This window comes from Pundamilia nyererei, unplaced genomic scaffold, assembly GCF_000239375.1.
Source record: "Pundamilia nyererei isolate P.nyererei 1_Seehausen unplaced genomic scaffold, PunNye1.0 scaffold00005, whole genome shotgun sequence".
NCBI classification, from domain to species: Eukaryota; Metazoa; Chordata; class Actinopteri; order Cichliformes; family Cichlidae; genus Pundamilia; species Pundamilia nyererei.
In genome coordinates, this window is record NW_005187406.1 from 7,002,320 (window position 1) to 7,028,202 (window position 25,883).

The 25,883-nt window shown below is 39.5% G+C and overlaps 3 protein-coding genes across 4 annotated transcripts in view; all 3 read left to right on the forward strand.

Moving 5' to 3' along the window:
- The first annotated feature begins 366 nt into the window (after positions 1-366).
- Positions 367-5,934, forward strand: glp2r (glucagon-like peptide 2 receptor). Its single transcript, XM_005721976.1, has 10 exons — positions 367-435; positions 650-756; positions 1,432-1,588; positions 1,704-1,863; positions 3,194-3,254; positions 3,337-3,403; positions 3,690-3,778; positions 4,114-4,252; positions 4,349-4,390; positions 5,566-5,934. The coding sequence occupies exons 1-10, from the start codon at positions 367-369 to the stop codon at positions 5,932-5,934; spliced, it is 1,260 nt and encodes a 419-aa protein (XP_005722033.1).
- Positions 5,935-11,814: 5,880 nt separating this feature from the next.
- pts (6-pyruvoyltetrahydropterin synthase) lies at positions 11,815-14,342 on the forward strand. Of its 2 annotated transcripts, none has more exons than XM_005721910.2 (6): positions 11,815-11,937; positions 12,866-12,945; positions 13,026-13,030; positions 13,145-13,201; positions 13,639-13,709; positions 13,829-14,342. In XM_005721910.2, exons 1-6 carry the CDS (start codon positions 11,846-11,848, stop codon positions 13,950-13,952), a joined length of 429 nt encoding a protein of 142 aa, XP_005721967.1. In that variant the 5' UTR covers positions 11,815-11,845; the 3' UTR covers positions 13,953-14,342. The 2 variants fall into 2 exon arrangements, with proteins under 2 accessions (XP_005721967.1, XP_005721966.1); XM_005721909.1 differs by having other exon boundaries at positions 13,026-13,048; positions 13,829-14,136.
- A 7,519-nt stretch (positions 14,343-21,861) lies between these two features.
- LOC102210573 (myosin-16) overlaps positions 21,862-25,883 on the forward strand; it is a 57,720-nt gene continuing 53,698 nt past the window's right edge. The window contains exon 1 of the mRNA XM_005721977.1: positions 21,862-21,977. Coding sequence (XP_005722034.1) covers positions 21,894-21,977 — 84 coding nt within the window. The 5' untranslated portion in view covers positions 21,862-21,893. The remainder of the gene's footprint in view (positions 21,978-25,883) is intronic.

The window sequence follows — 25,883 nt, forward strand, 5'->3', positions numbered from 1 at the left end:
TTTGGACATCAGATGACATTTTTCCAGTATGTCCCTCATATTTAGAAACTTTATGAAAGACTGAATATAAAGATGTGCCCTGAAGTACTTTAACATTTCACATTTCTTAAATCTACCACCAGAAAATGATACAGAATATATCACAATGAAGTTTGAATTCTTGACCTCTTCTTCCAAGGAGAAGAACTGCCTACCCAGAATAAATACAAAACAATAAACGTAAAGTAATTATCTCCCCTCCAAGTCAGCCTTTTTTCTCACTGAGCTGTCAGAGGAAATAATGCCCATCCATGTTTCTTCCATTTACCTCCAGACAATTCTAGGAGCGCACATAGAGAATGCTTGGAAAATGGGAGATGGCGACAAATGGAGAACTCCTCCGAGCCCTGGAGGGATGTCTCAGAGTGTGAGGAGCACCATTACTTTAAAGACAAGGTGAGGGAAAGGGTGTGTATTACATAGTTTCCCTTTAGGTTTTAACGCTGAAAGCGAGGTCTCTATTTTGCAATTTGTTTCTTTCTCTAGGCGTAAAAGTTCTAGAAAGACTATAAGGGATTATTTTCTTGATTGTCCTTAATTAGAATTTTTGTGCTAAAGAAGTGTAGCATTGCCTCCGTCAGCTTTATTGTGTAATTATATCTTTTTCCAGGAGGATGAAATGCTGCGCCATACAGCCCTCAGGCTCATCTCTGTCATTGGCTACTCCTTGTCTTTGGTGTCTCTCATATTAGCCACTCTGCTAATGGGCATGCTAAGGTTTGAAACAATTTTTTAATGTTCAGAAAAATAAAGTTTATAAAGATTTATGACAACTTTGGTATTAACTTTGAACCTTTGGTCATCAGATCTTGTGTATGATTACATGATAACATGTTTTAGATCATTATAGAGTCGAGCTGCCAACTGTAGACCGTAGTTCACATGTATAGAGCTGCCATATTTAGTAAACCTGGCATGCTTGCTTTATGTAAAGGAAACAAAAGCTGGAAGTTTTTTAACAGATCTCCACAGACTTCAGTTGCAATATGGATGCTACATTTTGGCACTACATTTGGATGGTAACTGAAGATATCCTTTAGGCCTAAAAACATCTACAACATTCTGCTTCCACTCGGCAGGATACAGCTTCTATAATTCTGTTATACCACTAGCAAAATATAGGATGGACTTATTAACTTCAACTGCATTGATTTTATGCAAAGGATTACAGGACTTGACAGTTACCCACTAGGAAGAGATATTTACAAGCCTGTGGAGACAAGTTATCATTTTTAATTACATTAAAAGCCACAAACATTTCCATGTACCTGTGAGAACCAAGAGCATTTTTCATTTCCACTTATGTTATGTCATGTGCCCTCAGTAATGCTTTTACAGTTGCACAAGAAGGATCAATGGCTTTTTCAAATTGCTTCTGTATCTTCTTACCAGGAAGCTCCACTGTACCAGGAACTACATCCATATGAATCTGTTTGTGTCATTCATCCTGAGAGCTGCAGCTATCCTTTCTAAGGAGATCATAATGCACATCATGTATTCCAACCTACCAAAGGACGACCCTGGATGGAACACCTACTCGAGCTCTCCGGTACACTAACCATGGTGTTTTTTCTAAAGACTGTTAATAATGTCTTCTTATTTGTTTCTGGTTTTCAGTGGATACAGTTCTGAGACTAATCTACCTGAAACTTACACTTTAACAGATAGTGATAATGTGCAGATTGTCCAAGGTGTGCATGGAGTACTTTGTGGCCTGTAACTACTTCTGGCTTTTGGTGGAGGCCATTTTCCTTCATACGCTGCTCTTCACTGCTGTGCTGACCAAGAGGTGTCTGCTGAAGAAATACATGCTGCTAGGATGGGGTGAGTCAGACATGAACTATTTGTGTGCATGCTTTTATATTAGGAAGTAACCTGAGCCCAAAGCTCACTTTTGTCCAGATAAGTCAAGGACGTGGCCATATTAACATGTTCACACAAGAATGAACAAACAAATGAACATGGTAGCATGGAGAGAGGTTAGCCAACTATGGCTCGTGGATCTGAGAGCAGACCACAGCAACCTCCCTGAACAGGGTCCATAAACCATCACAGTGACAGACATCCAAGAAAGGTTTGCCAGTATGAAGAGTTGGACAGCACCAGGCCCTGACATGGGTCACACTTATGGCTGAAGAAGCTGACTGGGGTTACATGAAGGGACCGATGGAATCTTCGATACCAAACATCCACATTGACGGCGAAATAATGTAGCTCAGTGCTCCAACTTTCGGAAGAAGGGAATGCTCTCATAGCTAGAGATTGATGAGGTACAACACACATGCTACAGCAAGGGGGAGCCAGGATGTCAGGTCAGGGGAGAGATAGCATCACCCCCACCCGAGATTGGGTTCCAAGCCCAAAGTGTGAATGAAGAAGGATTGTTGAGTACGAGAGGAACTGACCTGAAAGACAGAATCATGGCAAAGCTTGAAACGTGGATCCTCCAAGACTACGTGAAGTACCCTCAGAAGACCTACTAGATGATGTGAATGCAGCACGATGGATAATACTTACCGTCACTATTACCGAGACTAACAAGCTGATCTACACTACGGCAGCAGTGATCAGTGAGATGCTTGGCTACAAGTTGAACAGCCACAAGGAGCAATACCCTCCATGGAGAATGCGACTAGAGGCTAAGATCAAGGTAGCACGGGGGGAGCTTAGCCAACTATGGCTCGTGGATCTGAGACAAGACCACATCAACCTCCCAGAACAGGGTCCAGTAACCATTACAGTCACAGATATCCAAGAAAGGGTTGCCAGTATAAAGAACTGGATCAAGGCAGTATATGGTTGAATTAAATGTTAAGTTAGGTATTTCATCATGTTAACTCCACAATGGTGCAGTGGTTAACTAAGGTTCTGGGTTTGAGTCTGCTTGCTCTCTGTGGAGTTAGCATGTTGTCTCTGTGGTTGCATCGGTTCTCTCCATGTGGGTAAAAAATGAATGGGTTTCATCTGTTAGCAGGATTATTTGTCCAAGTCAGAAACATTTCCCGTGGCAGTGAAGGTTTCATGCACTTGTAGTGCTTCAAAGCTGTGAGCGATAGCATCTTCTTGTGTAGTTTGATTCATGTGCACTTAAGTGTGATCTGTTAATCTGAAATGCTCCAGTTTCAACTACAATCTCATGTCATTGGTGTTTCAGGAACTCCGGCCTTGTTTGTGACACCATGGACAGTGGTCAAGATTTTATATGAAAACACAGAGTAAGTCTCTCAATACATGTTTTATATTAACATAATCAGTTTAACAGACTGCTGCTTGACTCGTAAACCCTTTATTCCTTAGATGCTGGTCCATTATTAACAGAGGGTTCTGGTGGATCATAAAGGGCCCGATCACTTTATCAGTGTTAGTAAGTCAAGTTTCTCAACAACCTCTACACACTTTTCAAAGAACCATAGCACAGTCACATTGGTTACAGATATGTCATGTGGCTCCAGTGGTGCTTAATTAATTAGTTACTTTCCCCCTAATTTTCTCCATGTAATGGTTTATGCCTCGTGTTGGCATGTGATATGATGCTATAGTCACAAGTATGAATGATATTAGCCATCTTCTTACTTTGAAGCATTTCCAACACACTTTTAGTCTTTTTTAATGTGCATTTCATTTAAACCTGCTTTTGTTGTATATTGCAGGTTATTTTCTTTATCTTCATTAAGATTCTGATGTTGCTGCTGTCCAAGCTGAAAGCAGATCAGGTGAAATTTACCGACTACAGATACAGGTATTTAAGATTTTACTGCTTCCCTGTCTAAATGTCAGGAAACAAGCTTGACCTTGAGAACTGTTTCCAAAGTCTTATTCTTAAACTGGTACAGCAGACTCCTGGCTTACCATTTAAATGTTAATCACTCACCATGTGCAGCACAAATTCAAATGTCACCCCCACAGCTCTGACCATAAATGTCACACCACGAGGGAAAATCATGCATATAAATGTACGCACAGGTTATATAATGTTTCTTATTCCCTTAGATTTAAAAAGAGCAAAGGATAACTCCACTCTAAATATGCTCATACTCATTCTCAATGATAAATGTATTTGTTTATGGACTTTAGCTTGGCCAGAGCAACACTGGTGCTGATTCCTCTGCTTGGAATCCATGAAGTAGTCTTCACTGTGCTGATAGACGAGTGTGTAGATGGAAGCAGTCGCTATGCTCGGAACTTTGTCAACCTCACCCTCAGCTCATTCCAGGTAACACCCCTAATACAAATTATCCACCTGATGAGAATTTTATTTTGTTCTAAAACTGCATTATAACTGCTATTTGTTGCGTACAATCTTTTTTAGGGGTTCTTGGTAGCTGTTCTGTACTGCTTTGCTAATGGAGAGGTATGTTTTTCTTTTGTCAGTTACAATAAATGCAGTTTTGATATCAGGAAAATTGTATAGTAAGAACTGAAAACTTAACAAAAAAATAAATTTAAAAAGCACAAGTTCTTGTTTTGTTGCCTGAAAGCTTTAAAGCTTCTTTCTTCAGTTTCTGCAGTTTAGCAGACCACATACCTGTTTGTACTTCATAATATAACCCCAGCTTGTAGTACATTAGCCTCTATGGTCTGAGGTTCTCTGAGCTTCTATAGTGACATATCACTGAACAAGGTAATGACTGACAAGATAGTATCCTCATTAAAAAAAATCATGAGGCGCACAACTAATCAAAATAACACCAAAGTGGAGCATGCAAGAACAATTGTTCACAAGGGAAAGTGGTGACCATAAACCGTGAACTACCACAGCCCCCTCGCCCCAACTAATAACACTTGAAACCAACAAATGAGATAATTGGCCGGTCAGAGGAGTGTAACGGATGCATATAAGAAATACATGGGCCATTTTTAAATTATACTAAATGTCTGTGAAGGTCCTCAGTCATCCAGGTCATCGTAGTCTAAGGTGCTTGGAAAAAAAGTGTCTGGACTTCTTTAAGTTTCTTGAAGATGTTTCATCTGAGAAGCTTCTTCAGTTCTAAGAGCAACAGTCCCACAGTTTAAGCCCTATGAGAGTGTCCCCCAACAGGGTCATGGACCCCCTATTGATCCTCTACCTAATCACACAAGGTGTGAAAACAGATGTGGGTCACAATCAGCCGAGGTTTCGGGTGAACCCATTGTGAAACCTAGCCCCACCCTATCATGTGATTTATTGAGGTCAAATGGCCCAAGACACACAAAGATTTGTAGCCCAACTTTGGTTAGAGGTTTCTAAAAAATCTTGTGAATGTGACAGCTCAAGAATTAAGTCGCCTAAGATTTTCAACTTGATGCTATTGGTGCATCTAATAAAAAATGTTGGACAAGATTAAATTGCAGTGACATTGATCTCAAGGCCAGAAATCAGAGGTTACATTTTCTGAAAATCTTGTGATTTTAAAAAAACTTGCGTACAAGGCAGTCAGTAACTTGCAGCAACTCCAAAAAGTATAAATCCGAAGCTACGTGCCATTATGTACATGTATGTAAATATATGCCTAATGGACTGCTATAACTGGGAACCTTTATCTTTAGGTACAAGCTGAACTAAAAAAGCGCTGGCAGCTCTTCTTGTTCACCAACCACTTCAAGGTCAGGACCTGTTTTCGGGGAATGCCCCTGAAGCACCTGTGGAAATGTACTCGAGGACATCATCCGCGGTGCTCTCGGCAAAGTGACTCCTATGACGAGGGCGGCATTTCAACAATGCACCCCCACCTGCTCCAGGTGGCTGTGCACGGCAGAGGCAGAGTACTTGGAAAAGGAGAAGTTAAGGGTCAAGCGCTGAATGGCTATGATGTGACAGGACTTGAGTTCCTCACCAGGAAGAGTCTATCCAGTAGCGATGGTGAGATGACGCTTGGGGAAACCATGGAAGAGATTCTGGAAGAGAGTGAATTCTGATATACATACGTTTTCAAGATTGGATCACCAACCAGAAAACTTGTTTGTTTCAGAGCAGTGGTCCAAATCCTCAGTCCCCAGGCCTTCGCTGACTAAGGGGACACCAAGGTAGACATAACTGCACAATGGGCAGGAAGTTTAAATGTATGGAGAAGAGGTTAACAGACACCCTGTGAGAAAACGTTTGCATTGAGATTGTAATTCGAGCATTCTTCGAAATAAAATAGATTTTTTTTCATTCAGGGTGAATTTTACAAACTTGCAGTATAGAACGTGTTTACTCTAAATTCACCAGAAGACAATTTATCCTGCTGCATTCCCAGCCACTAAGATACACAAGCTTCATCCATGGCTATAAATCCATTAATCAGATTCTTATGTACTTACAGTATTTAGTGAATTCCACACAATTGCAGGCACGTAATGTTCACCTTTGATATTAGTACTCGCACAGTTAAAGTTATCCTATACACAAACAGCAGTGTTAAGCATTTCTCTGTTTTATTTACACAATATAATATGTCAGGCCAGTTATAAATATCCATATGATACATTTGGATTGAATTGTGTGTATAAATACAATGTATTTGTTGTTTTAATGTGAATATGTGCAGAATGTTTTGCAAGCTTTTCATGTTTTCTATTCTTGTGAAGCTCAAAATGTATCAAAGGTGATGTACAGGTACAGTAAAACTATAAGATGATTTGTACATGTAGTGTCACAAAATATGATACTGATCATATATAGAAATAAAACGGCAGTTAAAGTGTAGTTGTGTGCTTCTTCTCTCACTATCTGGGCCTGAGACACTGCGGTTACATTTTCCAAACAGATTCAGTTACACTGAAATGGAATTTCATGCATGTGCTTGAAGAGTCATGTGAAGTGACACAGAGAGTGCACACTCTCATAGTTTCATTTATTGATTTATGTTCATGGACACAAATTTTCCTTTTTCCCGTGTACACTTACATGGTAAAGGGCTGCCATGGAGACTAAAGTCAGTTTGTGAGATATAAACAAAATTATTTTTATCATGTTCACAGACATGAACTGTAGTGCTTCAAGTCTGAAAGAGTCGCACAGTCCACCCCAGGAGTCGGGAGGAGCGGTAGCAGCTTGAATCACACACAGGACCACACTTGGGGTTCTTATACTTGAACTTTATTTAGATTGGAATGAAGTGGTGACTGAAAGTAACTACATAATATGACATCAAAGCAAAGTAACCATAGAAGGATTCAAAACAACAACAAAGAAGTTAAAATTGACAAAAAATGATTTTATGACGGGAGTATTCACGGTGTGCTGCATTCACAAGTCACTGAATTCATATAAGCTACAAACTCACAGCTGACACTTGTTCCTGTGTGACGTTCCTCAAATAAGTTAGAACTGACCTGGTCTTGGCTTTTGTGCTCTGATGTGGTAAGGCACTGATAAAACACACATTCCCAGACACAAACCCAGAGAATAGGTCGATCAGTGTGTTTGAATACCTACTGTATATGTAACAGGTTTGGATTTTTCCCCCTAAATAATAAATACCTTCATTTAGAAACTGCATATTGTGCTTACTTGTGTTATCTTTGTCTAATATTCAAATTTGTTTAATGGTCTCAAACATTTAAGTGTGACCAACATGCAAAAAAAAACAGGGAAAGCAGGAAGGCAGCAAATACTTTGTCAGTGTTTGTACAGTAACATGTAACTTGGCATCAGTGTCTGTGGCCACTCATTGTGAGAACGAAAATTCCCAGCCAACTGTCAGAATTACCCTTTTCCAACACTGTTACTTGCACTACTACCATTACTTGACCAACACCTAGTTTTAACCATAAAGATGGAAGAATAGAAGCTAGTTATTTTGGCTCTTGTCTATTATATTTCTCCCTTCCTTTCTTTTATGTGCCTTTTTTCACTCTTATGTGTATCCATTCAGTCTGAGCCCAGATTTAGGCCTCTTACCACCAATAAATGTTGCCAACATAAGTGGCATTTCTTTTAGTAGTTCTAGCTGTTAATTACATCGCCCTCAGCACAAAATCCAATTTGCACCAAATTTCATACAGTTCTGCTCCAACAGTTATAAAACAGCCAGCACTCAGCATCAGTTCAGCACCATCTACGTTTAAGTGGTTTCAGATCGTTCCTTCCAGCTATAATTTCCATCAGATTTTAATCATAAAGAATGACGGTGCTACACCTGATTTACACCTACTTTCCTATAAATCTTGACACACCTTCACTTTGCCTGTAGCCTCGCCCTCCATGGTGCAACCATTTTCATCAGAGGTTTATCATTCCATAAACTAGCATTACAAACATGTCTGCAGAAATAGCTTTCTGTTCATTCACAAGAACATAAAAAGCAACAACAAAAAAACATTAACAACAGAGAAGGCCCAGCAAGAGCCATGGTATACATACAGGTTACCCAAAATAGTTAAAGCCGGAAAAGTCGTCATGAACTGGGCATAGCAAAGTGACAACTTTGCTATAGGAAGAGGAATCTTGCAGATTTTGTCAACCTGCAAGTCCACAGACCATTAGTCTGACACCAATGACTGACAGTTTGTTCATCTAAATACACCCCAGTACATGTGGGCACAGTTCAGTGCACAAGTCTTGCACCATGGCTAAATCAATAGCCCTGGATGCATAACGCCCCCAACGAAAAAAATTCCCTTCCCTCTGGTAAAGTCTGTGTAGGTTTGACTAGATGGTTTTGGATACCCTGGAAATGCTCTCTAGGCTTCTGGTACAGGTTCATGTGCTTGTAAAATTGCACTCTTCAAGTTTTTGTAAATTAGACCTTGGGAAACAGGGGAAAGCAAGCCCCCTGTGCCTTACTTGCTAACTGTAACTACAACATTAGTAGCAGTTTAGTAGCTTTACGCTCAAACCTAGCAAAGTAAATATCAACATCTGCCTCAGAAAATACAAGAGTCACATTGCTATTTTTAATGAAGTTAAATGGTTATAAACACCCTGGTGCACCAGGAATCATAGCGTCAGAGGCTTCAACCACTTAAGTGCCAACTTTCTCCCTCTTGTCTTTCTGAAGACATGCTAAACACACTCTCAGTCTAGCATCCACCCAGGCAGCTAAGATAGAGCTTTTACCCTCTGATGCTCATTAGCAAACACAATGACTGGTTAGTGGCGTTAAATGACTGGAGAATCCTACAGGTGGCAGTAATGCATCGTTCTGGATGTTAGCTGCTGTTAAGCATCAAAGAAGAAGAACTGCACTCTAAGCTACAAGCACAAAATCAGATTGTTATATGCACACAAATTAAAATGCAACAACACCACAGACTTACTTATCTTCCGGAGCAGGCTTTAGACATCTTTATAGACAATTTCAGCTTGTTGAGAATAGATTCCTTAATGTACATCAGAATTAAAGAGAATATAGTTTGGGATTGCTTTTAATATTACAATATGGCGGTTAATGGGTATACAAAATAGAAAATAGGCCTGGAATGGGAACAAAGAACTGGGATACAGGGCAGAAGGATGATCAACCCCCACCCCCAGGGCAGGAAGCAAGAGTTACTGAGGGTGAGGGGCAGACCATTGCCAATGGACACTACCTTAAAAGGAGATGGGGGTCAGCACCCCTGGCCACTGTACCTGTGTATTTTCATTGTGGGGGTGTTTACTGTAGGAGTAGGTGACCAGAGGTTATAACTGCAACTGCTGTGTGGAATTCTTTAGATCAGCCTTTAGAATAGGACTGCCGTGTGCTGATCTCCAGATGCATCTGTATGGAAAATGGGTCATAAAAGGATTGTGTAAAACATGGAAACATCTTTGCGTGATTTCTACCAAGACAAACAGAATCGGAAAGAGAGGCCGGCGTTGTCCCTTTTCACAAGCTTTACATCATGTTCATTTTTTTCGTCTTGTGAAGGTTTGCCAGTTTAAGGATTAGTCAGGGGTAACTATTAAATATATACGTTATATTTATTGATTTATTGAAAACTCTTTACCACATTTACCATACATACCAATGTTCTGAATTATAGGCGCTTGAAGTACACAAGAGGGGTTGTGTACTTTAAGTGCCTATTAAATATACTAAAGTAATGGTGTAAAAAAAAATCTGGCTGATTTTGAGGGGGTCAGATAGCAGGCCACCACAGGGTGCTGCTCACTTTAAAACATATAAAGCAGAAATGATGGTTCTGAAACTCATAATTTTAAAACCCACTGTAAAGTTTCCATCAGAATAAAACATTACAGCTTCTACAGTAATATTTCAGAGGTCAGGGTTATTGTACTTCCTGTTTCTGTTGATTATCTATTTCCTGGATTAGACAGAGTAAGCAGTAAACAGTGTCTCATTAACCATTGCGGATTAGTTGAAGCAGAGCACGCTCACTACACTGGGATTAGATGCTGGAATTAATCACACAGCTTTAAGGCAATCTGGTTGAGGAACCCATACATAATGATGGTTTTAAGATCACCACAATGCAAAGAAGGAATCACAGGGCTTCAGTGTGGCACTCACATCACAGAGTCATGCAGGACTTATAAAGCGGAAGCAGCTACACACACTAATGACACTGTGGCAAAGTAATCCTACTCCAGAAGGAAACCAAACACAGCATTACACTGCAGTATGTGATTAAAACAGCTTTCCCTATTAAATCAGTCGAAATGAAGCAAACAAATGAAGCATTTAGAAGTTTTCTCAGGGGGATGTTGTTTCACAATTAAACTAAATGACACAGCCAGGAGAAACTGCAAGACCTCTCTAAAATTGTTGTAAGACAAAGTTCTTAATTAATAACAACAGAGACCAAATATTTCTCAGCATTTCCTTCCATAGTTTAGAAGAACATGTAGGTTAGCTTTTGAATTGATTCTTTCTCTCTGTGCCTTTGTGACTTTCCTCTTAGTGCTCTAGTTTGCTTCCAGAGTTCAAAGACATGCATGGTATATTAACTGGTGCATGTGAGAGTGTGAATGCTTGTTTGTCTCACTGTGTTCACCCGAGGGGAGAACAGGACGGATGGATGACTTTATGCTCTTGTCTTTGAGTTATTTTCTAAGCCTGCCGTTCGTAATTCATACACTGTATTCTGTGCATGCTTGGTTGTCAGAGGATCATTGTTTTTTAAATAACTCCCAGACATCTTCTTCCTCTTATTTCTTTGTATCTCAGGTAATGCTGACCGCATCCTATTAGTCATTGCTGGCACCAGACATCAACATGGGGGATGATTACGTGAAATAGGGTTTATTTGTGTTTAAGCTTGTGGCTTTATTGACTTTGCTGACAGTGCTATACTGCTATTGGCAGGATGACTGGATACCAGCAACTAAATGTGGGGGAAAGAGTCTTGTTTGTGTTGTAAAGTGTTATATAACATTAGGTTTCATGTTTTCATGATGTCCATTGCACTTTTTCTATTCAAATAACTGTTGATAATATAATAACTTATTGCAGCAGCTGCTCTATTAATAATATTTACGTATCCGAAAGGATGCACCCATAGATCAGCACCACTCTTTTTTTGTTTCCAGTGACTCACGTGTATTGACTTTTGTAAATCAATCACAATGTGTAAGCAGGATAAGAAGACTATGGATAAAAATGCAGTGTCGTGCATATAAGTTGGACACCTGGTACTACCTGCTGATAAGACCCTCACGTGTAGTCATCTATTTATGTGCATCTACAGCATTAAAATGTGTTATATTGATGAGTATTTATGTATTCATCGTCTTCCAAATTTCACCTGAGGGTTTTGTTGCATATGTAGATCATGTGACTTATAATAACGCCCCTGATTTGCGCCAATGACCTTACAGCTTGAGTCACGGTTTTATACCTTCTCCTTCCGGTTTATCAGCTGATATAAGCCGCCCCCTTTGTGTTTGTGCCGTGACATCATGGCAGGGTCATCTGCTCAGAGTAGCACAGCGGAGCGCATCGGATACATAAACAGAATCGAGAGCTTCAGCGCTTGTCACCGTCTTCACAGGTACATCGCCTCCATCCCTCCTCCGTTAGGGAGGGAGCGGGCTGATAGAGAGTCGTCCCGAAAGCCGGTTTATTTCAAGCACCTTCTTAAAGCACTCACACAGAAGTGCGCCGAATGAAAGTAGCTTTCACCTGGTGGCGCAGGGTTTGCGTTTGACGTGTACTGAAGTGTGTTTTTACAAGAGCGAGTAAAATCCCGTGTGTCGTGGATGGAGGATCGTGGAGAAGTGAAGCGCGATGATTAGGATACTGAATAAGTGTGATGTGGATTGTTTGGAGTAGGGGGAAGTCACTGACACCCGTGTTCTTGCTCTTTAGCGGATTAAAGCGTTTGGTGCTTGCCACATTCTGCTTAAACTCAGAGAAAGATTCGCGTGAATATCCACTCATGCTGTATTTACGTGCAGTGGGCGCTGTCGAAAACGAGCCTATCCAAAGATTAATTGGAGACGACTTAATTAGATCTAGATCACAGGTGTCAAACTCCAGGCCTCGAGGGCCGGTGTCCTGCAGGTTTTAGATGTGTCCAGCTGATTTAAATGGCTAAATTATCTCAACATGTTTTGAAGTTCTACAGAGGCCTGGGAATGAACTAATCATTTCATTCAGGTGTGTTGACCCAGGTTGAGATCTAAAACCTGCAGGACACCAGCCCTCGGGGCCTGGAGTTGCCCACCCCTGCTCTAGATCAACAGTTTATGCTGTGCTAATAAATGTCTTTTACTATATTGTTTGGTGTACAATTTTGTTGTTGTTAAGCAATAACACATTACCTGGTATACACCTACATAATGTGGCAGTTACACTGTTAAAAATCAATACTTTTTGTCATCTCTTTATACTACATGACTGTTAGAAATGCACATTAAAGAGCTTTTGACTGTCTTGGCCAAAAGGCTTTCCTGACTATTCCTTCACATCTCATTCAGCATTCACCTGAGTGATGAGGAGAATAAAGAAGTGTACGGAAAGTGCAACAATCCCAACGGTCACGGACACAACTACAAAGGTTTGTCACACTCCTTCCCTTAAACGAACTATATTAGGAGTGTAATGCTCTTCATTCATCGCTCTCGTTTCTCTCCACAGTGGAGGTAACCGTGCGTGGAAAGGTATCTGCAACATTTATGTGAGGAATCCATGTCACCCTAGTAATAAATAGGAAAACCTGTTTCAGGAACAAGTGTGTTTTCTGTGTATGTTTTCAGATTGATGCTAAAACTGGTATGGTCATGAATCTGACTGACTTGAAGAAATGTATCGAGGTAACTTTTTTCCCTTAATGGAATTTAAAAACTGGCTAATTTTTACTCAAAAAAACAGACTTGTTTTGGACTGCTTAGCTTGATAAAAGCTGTTTTGGATGCAAAGATTAATTTAATTTTTCAGTTTTTATTAACAATTTGATAGTAAATAACTCAATTACTTATGTGCTAATTAAAATGATTATTGTATAGTTTTCTGAGGTTTTAACTGTTGTAAATATTAACCGTTTATAGACAGTTTTTATTATGTTAAGTTGGTTTGTGCACTACTTCTACAACATGCAGACTAAAATTGGCATTTGTTAGTTTTACACAGAACATTTAGGATGACATACATTAGCTTTGTATGGAACAAACTCTGAAGTTTGTACACCAACAGGGCAGTTAGTTACCGTCTATTGAAACATTTTAAATTAAAACCAGTGCTTCCCCTGCAGGAAGTAATCATGATTCCACTGGACCATAAAAACCTGGATAAGGATGTTCCATATTTTACTACTGTTGTCAGGTGTGTACCCTTTCAGGCTATTGTCTGAAAGGCTATTATTCAGGCTATTATTACAGATTTATTTTATTTATTTATTTTTTCCTTCCTCACTGAAACTTCTTTTTCATCTGCCCACGTAGCACAACAGAAAACGTGGCTGTTTACATCTGGGACAACATGGTGAAGGTTCTCCCGCCCGGCCTGCTCCATGAGATCAAGATTCATGAGACCGACAAGAACGTGGTTGTGTATCGAGGAGAGTAGTGAAGCAGTGTTTGGTTTAGTAGCCCTAAAGTGCCATTCCTTTCTACTTATTTTAGGCTAATTGTTTACAGACTGACTTCACTCTGGTCACACGTAGTTTGAAAGTCTTTTAGACGTTGTTCCTTTTGCACAGCAAAGATTTCATAGATACTGCCATGTATATTCTTGTAAACAGAATCCTATTTATGATCTCATCATTTTGAGGAAAATTTGCCGCAAAGGAGAAAACAGAAGCCTGAAAAATGTGGTTAGAAAATAAACTGTAAAACATATTGTAAACTGAATTCAATTAAATAAAAATTGGTTCTCACTGGTGGTTTTTGGGCCTCGTTAGACATGGTTTACACAAGAGGAGGTCTGACCTCCCTCCAGAGGACGGAGAAATTTAATGAACCAAATTCAAAAGTAATACCGGTGAAGCAGACCTGACCAATCAGAAGCATTCTGTGTTTCTTGCTAGTATTAACAAATGGTTAAATTACCAGAACTCTGATATTTACATGTCATTTGGCATGTATATGAAAATAAGTTGTGAACAGCCTAATAAGATGTTCTCAGTCCAACAGTGACATCTAGTGGAATAAAATCATCCCTCTCAGCTCGGTGGATAAGACCTAACTTTTTCAGATGAGTAGAACTTGGATTTTATTTTCAGATGAAGGGTTTGAGTCAAGAGGTACAGAATTCAAGATGTTGGAAATCTGTTTCCACAGTCTGTAAAGTCATCGGTAGCTGTTGGCAGTGGTTGATCTTCTGTTTTGTGAAGTCCAAAGTCAACACAGCAGCTTAGCAGGAGCTTTGAGAGCTCTTCGTGTGTGCATCTGTGTGATACTGAATCCAGCTGAACAAAAGAAATCAGTATCTGGCTGCAATGTTAAAACTACTGCAGGACCAAATGGTTCGCTGACCACATTAATACTGTATGGAACTGGCCAACTGTCTCACCTGACCTCAACCCCATCCCCATATATATGGAGTATTGTCACGACGAAAAGGCCCCAAACAAAAAAATCTAGAAAGAGCTGATGGCAGCTCGCCATACCGAACCACAATGACGCAGTAATTCCTGCTAAAGGAGACTTGACCAAGTACTGAATATTTAAATTTGAATATTTATAAGAAGGTACACATCTGTCATTTTAACCACTTGGTGTCAGTAAAGAGCTGCACATTTCTTAGAGGCTATGGCACATTTGCACCGGGATAATAAGTTTACCACAAAAGGTTGGGGGGTGATATGAGCTCATATTTTCTGCTCCCACAAAACTTACCAAAATGAAAGTGGGCGCTCTCCCTTCATCTCAAACAGCATTATTGTCATAAAACCTGGATTGTCTTTATTTACATACCTGCAAAAGTCACACCAAGTCATCGGTTTCAAGTAACATTTGTGAACTTTTAAGTTGTCTCAGATCAAAGGCATGGAAATTAAAAATGCATATATGCTATATGTTGCTGTGTAATGTTAATGCTTCATATTTGGATGCAGAGAGCTTTCAGATTTGGTTTGTGAATCATAGCTTCAGGCAGCTAAAATATTAACAAGGACGACTTTTTGCTGGTGTGAAAAAGATGACTGTTTGTTCAAACCTGAGTGTCTTGTCTTTTTTAGATCCCATCTGATCCCTGAGGATCAGAGGATTGAGGTGCCGTCAGCTTGTCTGATCTCCAAACTTTATATAGTTGCTATTATGAGTAAGTCATAAATTTAAAGCCATCAGTCAACCTACCAGCAGAAATTGAGACCATACACTGTTTCTTTGATTTGATGTGCTCAGTCTTTTTTAATTTGTGCCTCCAGGATGTCAGGATTCAATAGGACACCACATTTTGGTGACTTTGAGAATATTATTGAGGAGAGTAATAGGTCAGTCTCCTAAATGACCTTTTAAAGCTGATGCTTTTTATTTTTATATTGCTTAAAAATCCAAGAATGTGGAACAATGTGAATTGAGGTTTGTAGCCTTGAAAGAAGTAGTAAAAGTATAGGTGACATTCAGCACTACTGTATCAGGCTTTTTTTTATTTTTTATCCTGTTTACAAAGATGCTGGACTCTAAAACAATTTGAAACAGAAATATGTACAGTTATATGAAATTTACTGAATGTGTATAGGGTCCAGATAAGCCAGGATGTAAATGAAATCTTCTGTGTGGGCTTTCCGACATTTCTGGAAGCATAGTTGCAAAAGAAAGCAGCCTGGTAGTTCAGGCCTTGCAGGAGGAAATATTAGGGTGAATGTTGTGTGTGCTCTGGTTTGTCCTTTTTTCCCCAAAAACATGAAAAGTCAAATGGAAGAAGCAAAAAGGGAGAAAAGAAAGTTAATGTTATAAATATGAACCCATATTAAGTTTTTCTACACATTTTGAAACTCATTAACCATAAATATTTTTTTAAATTTGACAGGCCATAGACTAAAATCTACGGATACGGAAGACGATTAGGCCCACAATTTTTTATTTTTTTCTCCCAGTATTCTGAGAAGAAGAAAAGAAGTTGGATCGACCGTGCGTGCACGGCGCTAATGCGTTAATGAGCTAACCACGCTAACGCGTTGACGCCGTCACCATGCAGCCCCACGCACGGGTTGATCTGCGCTAACTTGCTAACGGAGATTTGCCGCGTTAATGCAGTTATGGCGTTAACGTCATTTTAACAAGATTAACACTGACAGCACTAGTTATGAATACATTTTCTTTTTTTTTTGGTTTGGTCTTGTTGTATTTATCCGTGGCACCTTAAAGGCCGGTCCATGAAAATATTGTCGGACAAGAACCGTGGTGCAAAAAAGGTTGGGGATCGCTGGCCTTCAAAGCAGAGAGAGGTTAAGCTGTAAAGTGACTAAAGGACAGTACAGAATTAATTTCCTCTGATCTGTTGCATCATCTGCTGAGCTACGATCACATTAAACCAGCTTTGTCTCACGAAGAACATCGTACCATAAACACCTCGTCTCAGGTTTTCATATTAAAAAACAGAAGTGACAACGGTGGGTGTACAAAGTAGTTTGACCTTTTAACACTCAACCCTCTATTCAGATACGCTAACTTCAGGCTCCAAAAAGCCAACAACCTTCTATCAGGAACCTTGGTGTAACTTTTGACTCAGCTCTGACTTTGGACACTCATGCAAATTTATTGGTTCGCTCCTGTTTTTATCATTTAAAAAATATTGCTAAGCTGAGTCCTGTTGTTTCACGCTCAGAACTAGAAATGGTCATCTATGCATTTGTTTCATCTCGTTTGGATTATTGCAATTCTTTGTTCACTTGTTTAAGTAAAGCCTCTGTGGATTATTTTCAACTTTAATTTATATATTTTATCTTATTCTCCCAGTTAAATTTACCCTTCATTCTAATTTGTGTTGTACAGTTATTTCATTTTTAACCTTAATTTATATTTTATTCCTTCCTAGTTAAATTTACCCTTTTTAATTTTTCATATTTATTTCCTATCTTATTCATAGCCTTTTCCTTTTTTGTTTTCTTTAGGTCACGAGCACTTGTCCAAGCATTTCACTACATATCGTACTGTGTATGACTGTGTACGTGACAAATAAAATTTGAATTTGAATTTGGATCATTTGCAAGTTGTTCAGGACGCTGCCGCAAAGCTTCTGACCAAATCTTCTAAATCCTCCCACGTTACACCTGCGAATCCAGTTGCACCGGCTCCCCATAAAATTCAGAATCCACTTCAAGATTTTGACTTTGACATTCAGGGCTCTGCATGGACAAGCACCAACCTATATCAGAGATCTTTTACATCAGTACATCCCCAGCAGGTCCCTGAGGTCATGTGATCAGGGCTTGCTTGGTCGTCCAACATACAAGGCTGAAAACGAAAGGCGATAGAGCGTTTGTAGCTGTAGCCCCCAGACTCTGGAGCTCCCTTCCTTTAAGCCTGAGATCTGTGGACTCAGTGGTTTCATTTAAAAAGCAGCTAAAAACCATCTTTTTAAACTTGCTTTTGGTTGATTTCTGCTTTTATGTTTTAGTTTTTCTGTGAAGCACTTTGTGATTTTTGTCTTGAAAGGTGCTATACAAATAAAATTTTACTTTACTTACTTACTTTACATGGTGGGGACCAAAATGCTAATACTACACGATGATCGTACCCATCGACACCAATAGTAACAATCCTTTGTAAACTGACTATCACTATTACTTAATGTTAAAAGCTTTGAATGGAGCCAGGCTAGCTGTATCCTGTGGTTCCTGTGATTTTGTGCACTAAATCTGTTTCCATGTGCAACACACATTTACCCACACAGATTAAATCCAGTGTCCCACTTTAATGGTTTCTAGTCTGATCCCTTTATTGTCTTTGTGAACTGAGACCACAAAATGTGTGAAGTGTCTCTGGATGAACATACACAGTTTAAAACAAGGGGCCTCTTCTTGTTTCCCTACCAGAGTTGTAATCTTTGTGTCAAGATTCAGCCGCCGACTCAAACCTTTAATTAATAAAATTTCATAAACATGTGTCATGCACAGGCAGATGACCTGCTATAAACAAGCCAGAGCAAGACTTTAAGAGCAGAAGTGCCACCTCTTTACTCTGATTCCAGATCAGACTCAGCCTTTTGTACTTCACCTCTTTTCTTGATTCCAGTAAGCACTCGCTGATCTGAGATCTGTCAAAAAGCCTGGAATAAGAACCTGCTTCTTTTATAGCAAGTGAACAAGTGGGTAGATACAGAACAAATCAAACTATAATTACATGTCATAGAGTGCAGCTGGATTACTGCAATTAACAGGTAAAGCTAGTGATTATCCTCCTGTTTCATGGAAAAGTATTTTTTGCTACATTTTAAGGCCCTCTTTGCTTTTCTGTTTAAACAAAAGCAACTGTGGGCCTTATTTATTTATGAACTTAGCCCAAAGTAAGGCAGATGAGTCGGATTACATCCCCTAATTATCTTTGCAAATGTAAATAAAGATACTATAAATGTGCAAAGCTCACAGTGTGTTAGCATGGATTTAACATAATTTTTGGTGCTGTGATGTTCAGGTAGTAGACTTTCACTTGTTTGGCTGTGCATCTTACTACATCTTTCCGAAACAGCTCTTATTTATACTCTTTAATCTCTGCCACAGATTAGCTCAACAACACAGCACAACACAAACAAGTGCTCATCTAAAAGCTTTGGATCAGAACGCTTAGGTAATAGCAAATGGCCTGGTGCTTATGTGGCACTTTTCTACTCTACCTGTGAGACTTTAAGGCACTTTATACAACTTGCCTCGTTCACACAATCACTTTTTTCTGCTGAACTCGATCTGCCGTTCACATGTATGCGTCTCTTGCCCAATGATATTTGGCATGCAGACCGGAGCCGCCAAGGATCAAACCACCAACCTTCCAAATAGTAGATAACCTGCCCAACTTCCTGAGCTACAGCCGCCCTTACAACAGGCTGTCTCACTTCCTCATTATGTAGTGAAGTTATGTAAATCCAAGGCGGATTCCTGCAAACAGTCAGTAGAAGGTTTGTTTTATTTGATAAGTGATATTTAACAATTTAGATCTCAGTGAATGTGATAAATGTGTCGAATGTGTAGCAAACTGTTGTAAAAGAAAAGCTTCTGAAACACAATTCAGCAAAACACATTTCTAACTCAACCACATGCTAATTGTTTACTTGCCCCAATCTCTTTCCTTACCACTAGGAGACTAGGAATCTTGTACATACCTCAAAGATGTTTATCACATTTTGACATTGGAAAACCACGGTTTGTCAAAATGGGACATGAATTAAAACATGTAAAAAGAGTATTTCCTACTCCTTTTTCTATAAAATTGGTTAAAAATAGTTTGTGCTCATCAAATATTTGTGCTTCTTTGTGGAACTTTGCTTGAGAAAAGGTAGCTAGCTAGTTAGCACAATAGTTGCAGAAAAACAATGAGTTGTTGCTTGAGTCATCTTGCATCATCCTGCACATAGAAAAGTCTTTCTTCCTTGTCACGGTAATGTATGATCTTGTTAAATGCTAAATCTGTTTTGACGTTTACTGCCATGATGCCAGGTCTCTCTTGGAAGTGAAATTTGGATAAATGAAGAATTAATAACTAGACAATATAATGCCCACATTGTCATCTTTAAAATTTCTTAATCTCGGATACAGGAAGCCATTTGCCTCATTTGAGAAGCAGCAAACCTACAAGTTGTCAGCTAAAGCGTAATGTATGGTCCCACAAATGTCCCTGTCTGCATATGCAATAGAGACTGACTTAAGACAGAAATAAACAGAGAGGAATTTCCACCCACCGCAAACGTGTTCCCATGCTTTTCTCCAAAATGCAAACTGAACTTGGTTGCTGAACTTGGTCAGTCAAATGCTGGTTGGAAGAATTGAACAGTGAGTCAACTCCGAGGCATTCCCTGGACAGCCAAGAGATATAATCTCACCAGTGTGCTCTGGGTCTACCCTGATAGCCTCTTTATGATAGGATATGGCCTGAACACCTAACCTGACTCTTTTTGATGTGGAGGAATAGCGGCTCTACTCTGAGCCCCCCTGGAATGACTGAACTCTTCATCTCTAAGGGTAGCCAGCCACCCTCAGGGGAAAATACTGTACTATTCACTGAATAAACACATTCAGAACCAATCATTTGGAGCAGGTAAGGTTGGAAGCATGAGTTAGACAAAGTTGAGCACCATATAAACCAAACAAGCTGGAAGATGCTAAAATCTTTAGCTTAGCAGAGCTCAAGAGTTAATGATCATTGTCTTCAGGCTTGTCATTACACATTGTTGTTGGATTCAGTCAGAATATATTAGTATTTCCACTAATATAAATGTAAAAACAAACAGAAATGTGACTTTTTACTCTTTATAAAGGTAAAAAATAAATTCACTGTGACATAAAGTATATTTTTTTGTGAGCACAGGATCAATTTCTTGAGCTTTGCATGCATGCTGACATCCACTTGACTGTGAGTCAAGCCATAAGCCAAACAATAGACAATAAGCCTCTAAAAAATCCCAAGTTTCCCTGCCAGCTTGATTAAAAACTTCGGGGATCTGTTCTTTTCATGCCCACAAGATGAAACAAGATAAATTACCCACTGCTGTCATTTTCCCTGTGTTGCAAGGTAAACATATCATTTTGTGCATGATTTCCTCCTGCCTCCAGCCAATAGGTGCAACAGATCTTTATCCAGCAGATGACACACACACACAAATACACAGGGGGTATTTATTAAGTTATTAAAGTAGTTTAATTAATAAATAAGTAATAATAAAATATATGCATGAATTATGAAGCTATTGCAGGTCCTAGAGACTTCCAACTAGCAGATAAATGAGAATATGAAATGCTAGTGTAAGTTCAGTCATAGCCTGAAGTTAATTACTTGTGTGAGTACCAGAAACTTTTACTTTTAACTTTTTTCCTGCAATAATCCAAAAAATACAAAAAGCATTGTGCATGCATTCCTTACAATGTGACGCTGCTTTTTCATAGTATTGTTACAACTTTAATTTACAACTTCTGGCATGGGTTTTTTCACCATTAAAATTCAGTATTTGTTATTTTAAAAACAGAAAATAATAATGTCACATGCACAACACAGTTTGGTTGCAAATGAGCCACTCTGTAGTATGTGTGTGCTACATTGTTGCGGTAAAAGCTGCCAGTCTGTCTTCTCTTGTTATGCCTTTGTCAGAAGGTGGCGTCGCTTTGAGCAAAGAGGAGAAATGTGTGCATGTGTGGAATCAGGGTTTAGAGCGGCGTGGGGGTGTTCAAGCTTGTTTTTTGTTTGCTTGTCATCTCCCTCCCTTCCTCCCTTCCTCCCTCCCTCCCTCAGGGTCAGGTAGCATGCATAGCACTCTCACACACACTCCCACAGCTTCAAGAGAGCACACACACATTCTTCACTATCTACCCCGAACCTGCTTGGGTGAAGACAGCATGTGCGTCTGTGAGCTGTGAGGATGGAAAAGAGAGTGTGTGTGATCCAGACTGACTTCCACCAGTATAGACCCACCATTGCTCTCCACAACAGACCCCTGGCACATGTAAGAAAAATGCCTCTTTTTCTCTGGCACTACATGTTTTCCTTCTTCACTTAATCTTTGCTTATTCATTTTTTGCAGACTTTGTGTTATTTAATCTCTCCCGGTTAGTTTTCTTTCTGGCACTTTCTTCCACCATGATGCAGGGCTCTTCCTTGTTCCAGGCCCACACCTCTAGAAAAGAGGGTCCTTCATTCAGCAGGGGGCATCAGAGTGTATAGGATCATTTGTGACACATAGAGTATGTGCTTTTCAAGTTTTTTTTAATTTACTTTAAGATTTTCCATGTTTCAGGATTAGTATCATTCTTAAAGTTTAAGCTGTGAGTAGCTAAATGTGTAGTTTTTCCTCTTCTTCTCACAAGCTCACACATACATTTCAGTGGAATGCAAACACAGACAAGCATCAGAAAGCCTGAGGAGACTAAAACAGGGAGTTTCATTTGCTTGCTCACTGATTTAAGGTACTGCTGAAGGATCAATTACAACCACTTAGAAAACATTGGAAGATTTGAAGACTTAAAGCAAAGAGTTTTAAGAGGAGATCAATACAACTCCAAACTACTGAACTGGAGCCAGGTAGCAACTCCATAGTTCCCCTTAAACTCACTGACATCATTCTTTATGGAATTAATTACTAATATTAAATGATATCAATAATGAAAAACAGTAAAACAAAGTGTCTGTGAAGATCATGGTAGTCTATGGAGCTGAGAAAGAAAAGTGTCTGTTTCACCTCTCAGTTTATGGAGAGTCCCAGATTTTTAAGCCCTATTGGGAGTGTCCCTAAGAGGGCCGTGGACCCTATTGATCCCCTGCCTGATCACATGAAAACAGCTGTAGGTCACTATCAGCCAAGTAAAACAAAGTATTAAATGTGACAGCGGGGGCATGTACTGCAGCCTGCCAGCAGGGGAGCATCACAAGATGTTTGACCTCTTTTGGGGAGCTGTCATGTTGTGCACCTTTATATTAATGTATACTATCTATGGCGTGTGTGGATATTAAAAGATAGTCAAATGATATGAAGTAATGTAAGGCTGTACTTTTGATGATGGCTACTGCAGAGTAACTGATTACCATTTTTATGTAACTTGCCCATCACGGATGATATACAACTCTGTGACCTAGACCACGGTGGCTCTTTCAGCTGGCTGGTTCCTGTCTCTCTCAGTAGTTTCACATGTAGCAGCTGGGTCTGTCAGCAAAGACACAAAAAGCTCGGTGGTTTTCTTCTTTGATGATGGTGCATGTGGGTCATGCGGCTCAGACGGGATACTTTGTTTCTTTGTGTGCGTTTCCTCCTAAATTGAAAGGAATCCCACTGATCCTCAGATAATGTTATGTTTAGGTCTACACACTTCAAGGTAACTACAGTCAGTGTTGTCTATAATCCATCCAACTGTTATGCGGTCCAATAATGTAAGGTATTTCAAATCAACCTTATCGGGACAATAACTCACAAAGAAAAGAGCAGCTCTTCAGTGTAACTACATGATGACAGTCATATCACTGATATAATTTATAAGCTGGTATTACTGGACCTGGCCTGCGGTCAGTTGACCACATGAGTGTAAGTGAGCTATGAGGTGCTTCGCTGATCAAAGGCTTGCTGTACCTCCCTCCGCGACCTGGATCCAGAGTTCAGCCAGAGGCCAGGCTTCGCTCTGTGGTCCATTTATCTGGGAGCAATTTGGATGCTGAGGATTGTTTACTGTACAGAAATGCTCTGTTTGCAGCAATAAGCTAACAATTCAAGGACGACACACACCTGGATAAGAAGCACCCAAACACAGTAGATGTGCATTAAGTATCACTGAGCTTTAGAGCTACAGGTTTTTGCTTAAGCTCTGGGTCTGCAGTCACAGTCTGACCTGTATACTGCAGTGGTCAGTAGCACTGCAGATGAAAGAAAGAATAAAGTGCATTCATCAAAGTCTCTCTGAGTAAAACTTAGATATACATCATGTGTTTTATCTCTTGTCAGACACACATGTATAAAGACAGATGTTACTAATCCCAGTCCTCACTGTCTGTTAGGATCTTTTCCATTTACACACTGTGCTATTACCTTTAGCTTACTAGAAAAACTAACTTTAATGATTTTTTCTACTAAATAATGGGCCATTATCACACAAACCTTTACGTTTTATTAACAGAGGAATGATTTAATGTGCACATTCATTGAACAGCCTGAAATTAGTCATTAAGGCTCACTATAGTAAAACAAAAACATATTTAGTGGTTGTTAGTGGCATTGCAGTTTGCCATACTTACAAGTTAACTGGTTCTTAATTATGATCTCACTAGGGACTGTATTACTAGTTTTAACGCATTGCTACTAAGAACCTCCCAGCAATGACTTTTGCTCAGGCACATTTTGAAGACTAACTTTATAATTCCTGAAGTTTTGTTTTGCACCTACATATGCAAATATAAAAGATATTAATTTCTTTTTTTATGGATATTAGTGATGAATGATTAGACTTAAACATTAAAGGTGACGGACATCTCTGCTGAGGTTTTAATATTAAAAAAGATCAAAATGATCTTCAAATGCCGACTTTACCCAAAATTTAGAATTAGTTCTTTTTTTCCCAAAGGCTTGAAAGTAAACCGACTATCACTTGCATCCTTCTGTCCAAGCTCACACTCTGTTAGTCTTTGACTCTTTATGCTTCAATAAGTGACAGGATTTTTCTTTGCATTTAGCACCTGCCTGTGCAAAGGTGTTCAATTAAAACTGAGCATTAACTAAGCAGCTTTCAAAGCTTCAAAGCATGATCCAGAGTTTGCATGATGATTTTATTACTTTTTTCCTGAAATAGTTTGGCTGTTGCCTACTTGAGTAATGTGAATATTAACAGGGATAACACACAGGCATGGTAACTATTGGTGGTAACTACTAAAGAGTAACTATTATGGCTGTCCTTATTTTCTGCTACACATTATATTATTACAAATATTAAACATAGTTACACAACTAGAGGTCAGCACACGTATGCAAGCAATCCCTGTACGCAGACATTTTTTTCTTGGATGTTAATGATGGTAATAAGAACAGTAGCCCCGCCCACCTGCAATCTTCTGTTTAAAAGTAGCAGCCACTCAAAAGAAGGTTTAGTCAGGGAGGGGGTTTGTTTCAGAAGACAAGGAATAAGTTAAATAAGATTATTTTTGAACTGTGAATCAATATAAAAGTGGAAATGGATTAAGAATAGAACAACAGAATAAGTCCCCTTTTCATATTCATAGTCCTCGGTTGACTTCAAAGTATATTCAGGGAGTGCAAACAATTTTTACAGCACTACGAATCAGATGGACACTTGGAAAGTTTTTTTTCTGAGACAAGAGGTGCAGAAACACCTCAGAGCTTCAAGTCAAAACATGACACCTTTGCTCAAGTGTAATCCCCGGCCTTCACACAAAGCGGGAATGCGCTGCAATAAAGAGAGTACTTTATTTGTGCAATATCAACACTGGTGCTGGCATAAGGGGTTAATCCCTGTGATCATGCTAAAGGTGAACCATTGATGTGTCATATTTGTCTTCCTCTTCTTTTTCTGGCATCGGCGTGCAGATTGAAGCTAAGTGAGACATTAAGTCCCGCACTGACAGGTGAAGGTATTGTGTGTTTAATCTGACTACAGGCAAAAGGAAGTTCAGGTGTGTCAGGCGATACACATGTGCTAAACCGTGTTTGGACAACGTGGTAATTATCGGCACACACTTTAAGAAAGATGATAATGCCCTTACTACTTTCCCTGCTGACGAACTGTACAGTTTGTCAGGCATGAGCAGTGAACTGGCTGTCAGATCTCTGACAGCCCAACTAATGACAGCTCTTTTTCAGATACCAGCACTCAAGCAGCAACAGGTTTTTGTGCATGTGTGTGTGTGTGTGTGTGTG

Excerpts from the sequence above, each read along its gene's own strand:
- pts (XM_005721909.1), top strand. The coding sequence starts at position 11,846 with ATGGCAGGGTCATCTGCTCAGAGTAGCACAGCGGAGCGCATCGGATAC. Across the intron at positions 12,946-13,025 it reads TCACGGACACAACTACAAAG|TGGAGGTAACCGTGCGTGGA; the intron begins GTTTGTCACACT and ends TTCTCTCCACAG. Across the intron at positions 13,202-13,638 it reads ACTTGAAGAAATGTATCGAG|GAAGTAATCATGATTCCACT; the intron begins GTAACTTTTTTC and ends CTTCCCCTGCAG.
- glp2r (XM_005721976.1), top strand. The coding sequence starts at position 367 with ATGGAGAACTCCTCCGAGCCCTGGAGGGATGTCTCAGAGTGTGAGGAG. Across the intron at positions 757-1,431 it reads CTGCTAATGGGCATGCTAAG|GAAGCTCCACTGTACCAGGA; the intron begins GTTTGAAACAAT and ends TCTTCTTACCAG. Across the intron at positions 3,255-3,336 it reads ATTTTATATGAAAACACAGA|ATGCTGGTCCATTATTAACA; the intron begins GTAAGTCTCTCA and ends TTTATTCCTTAG.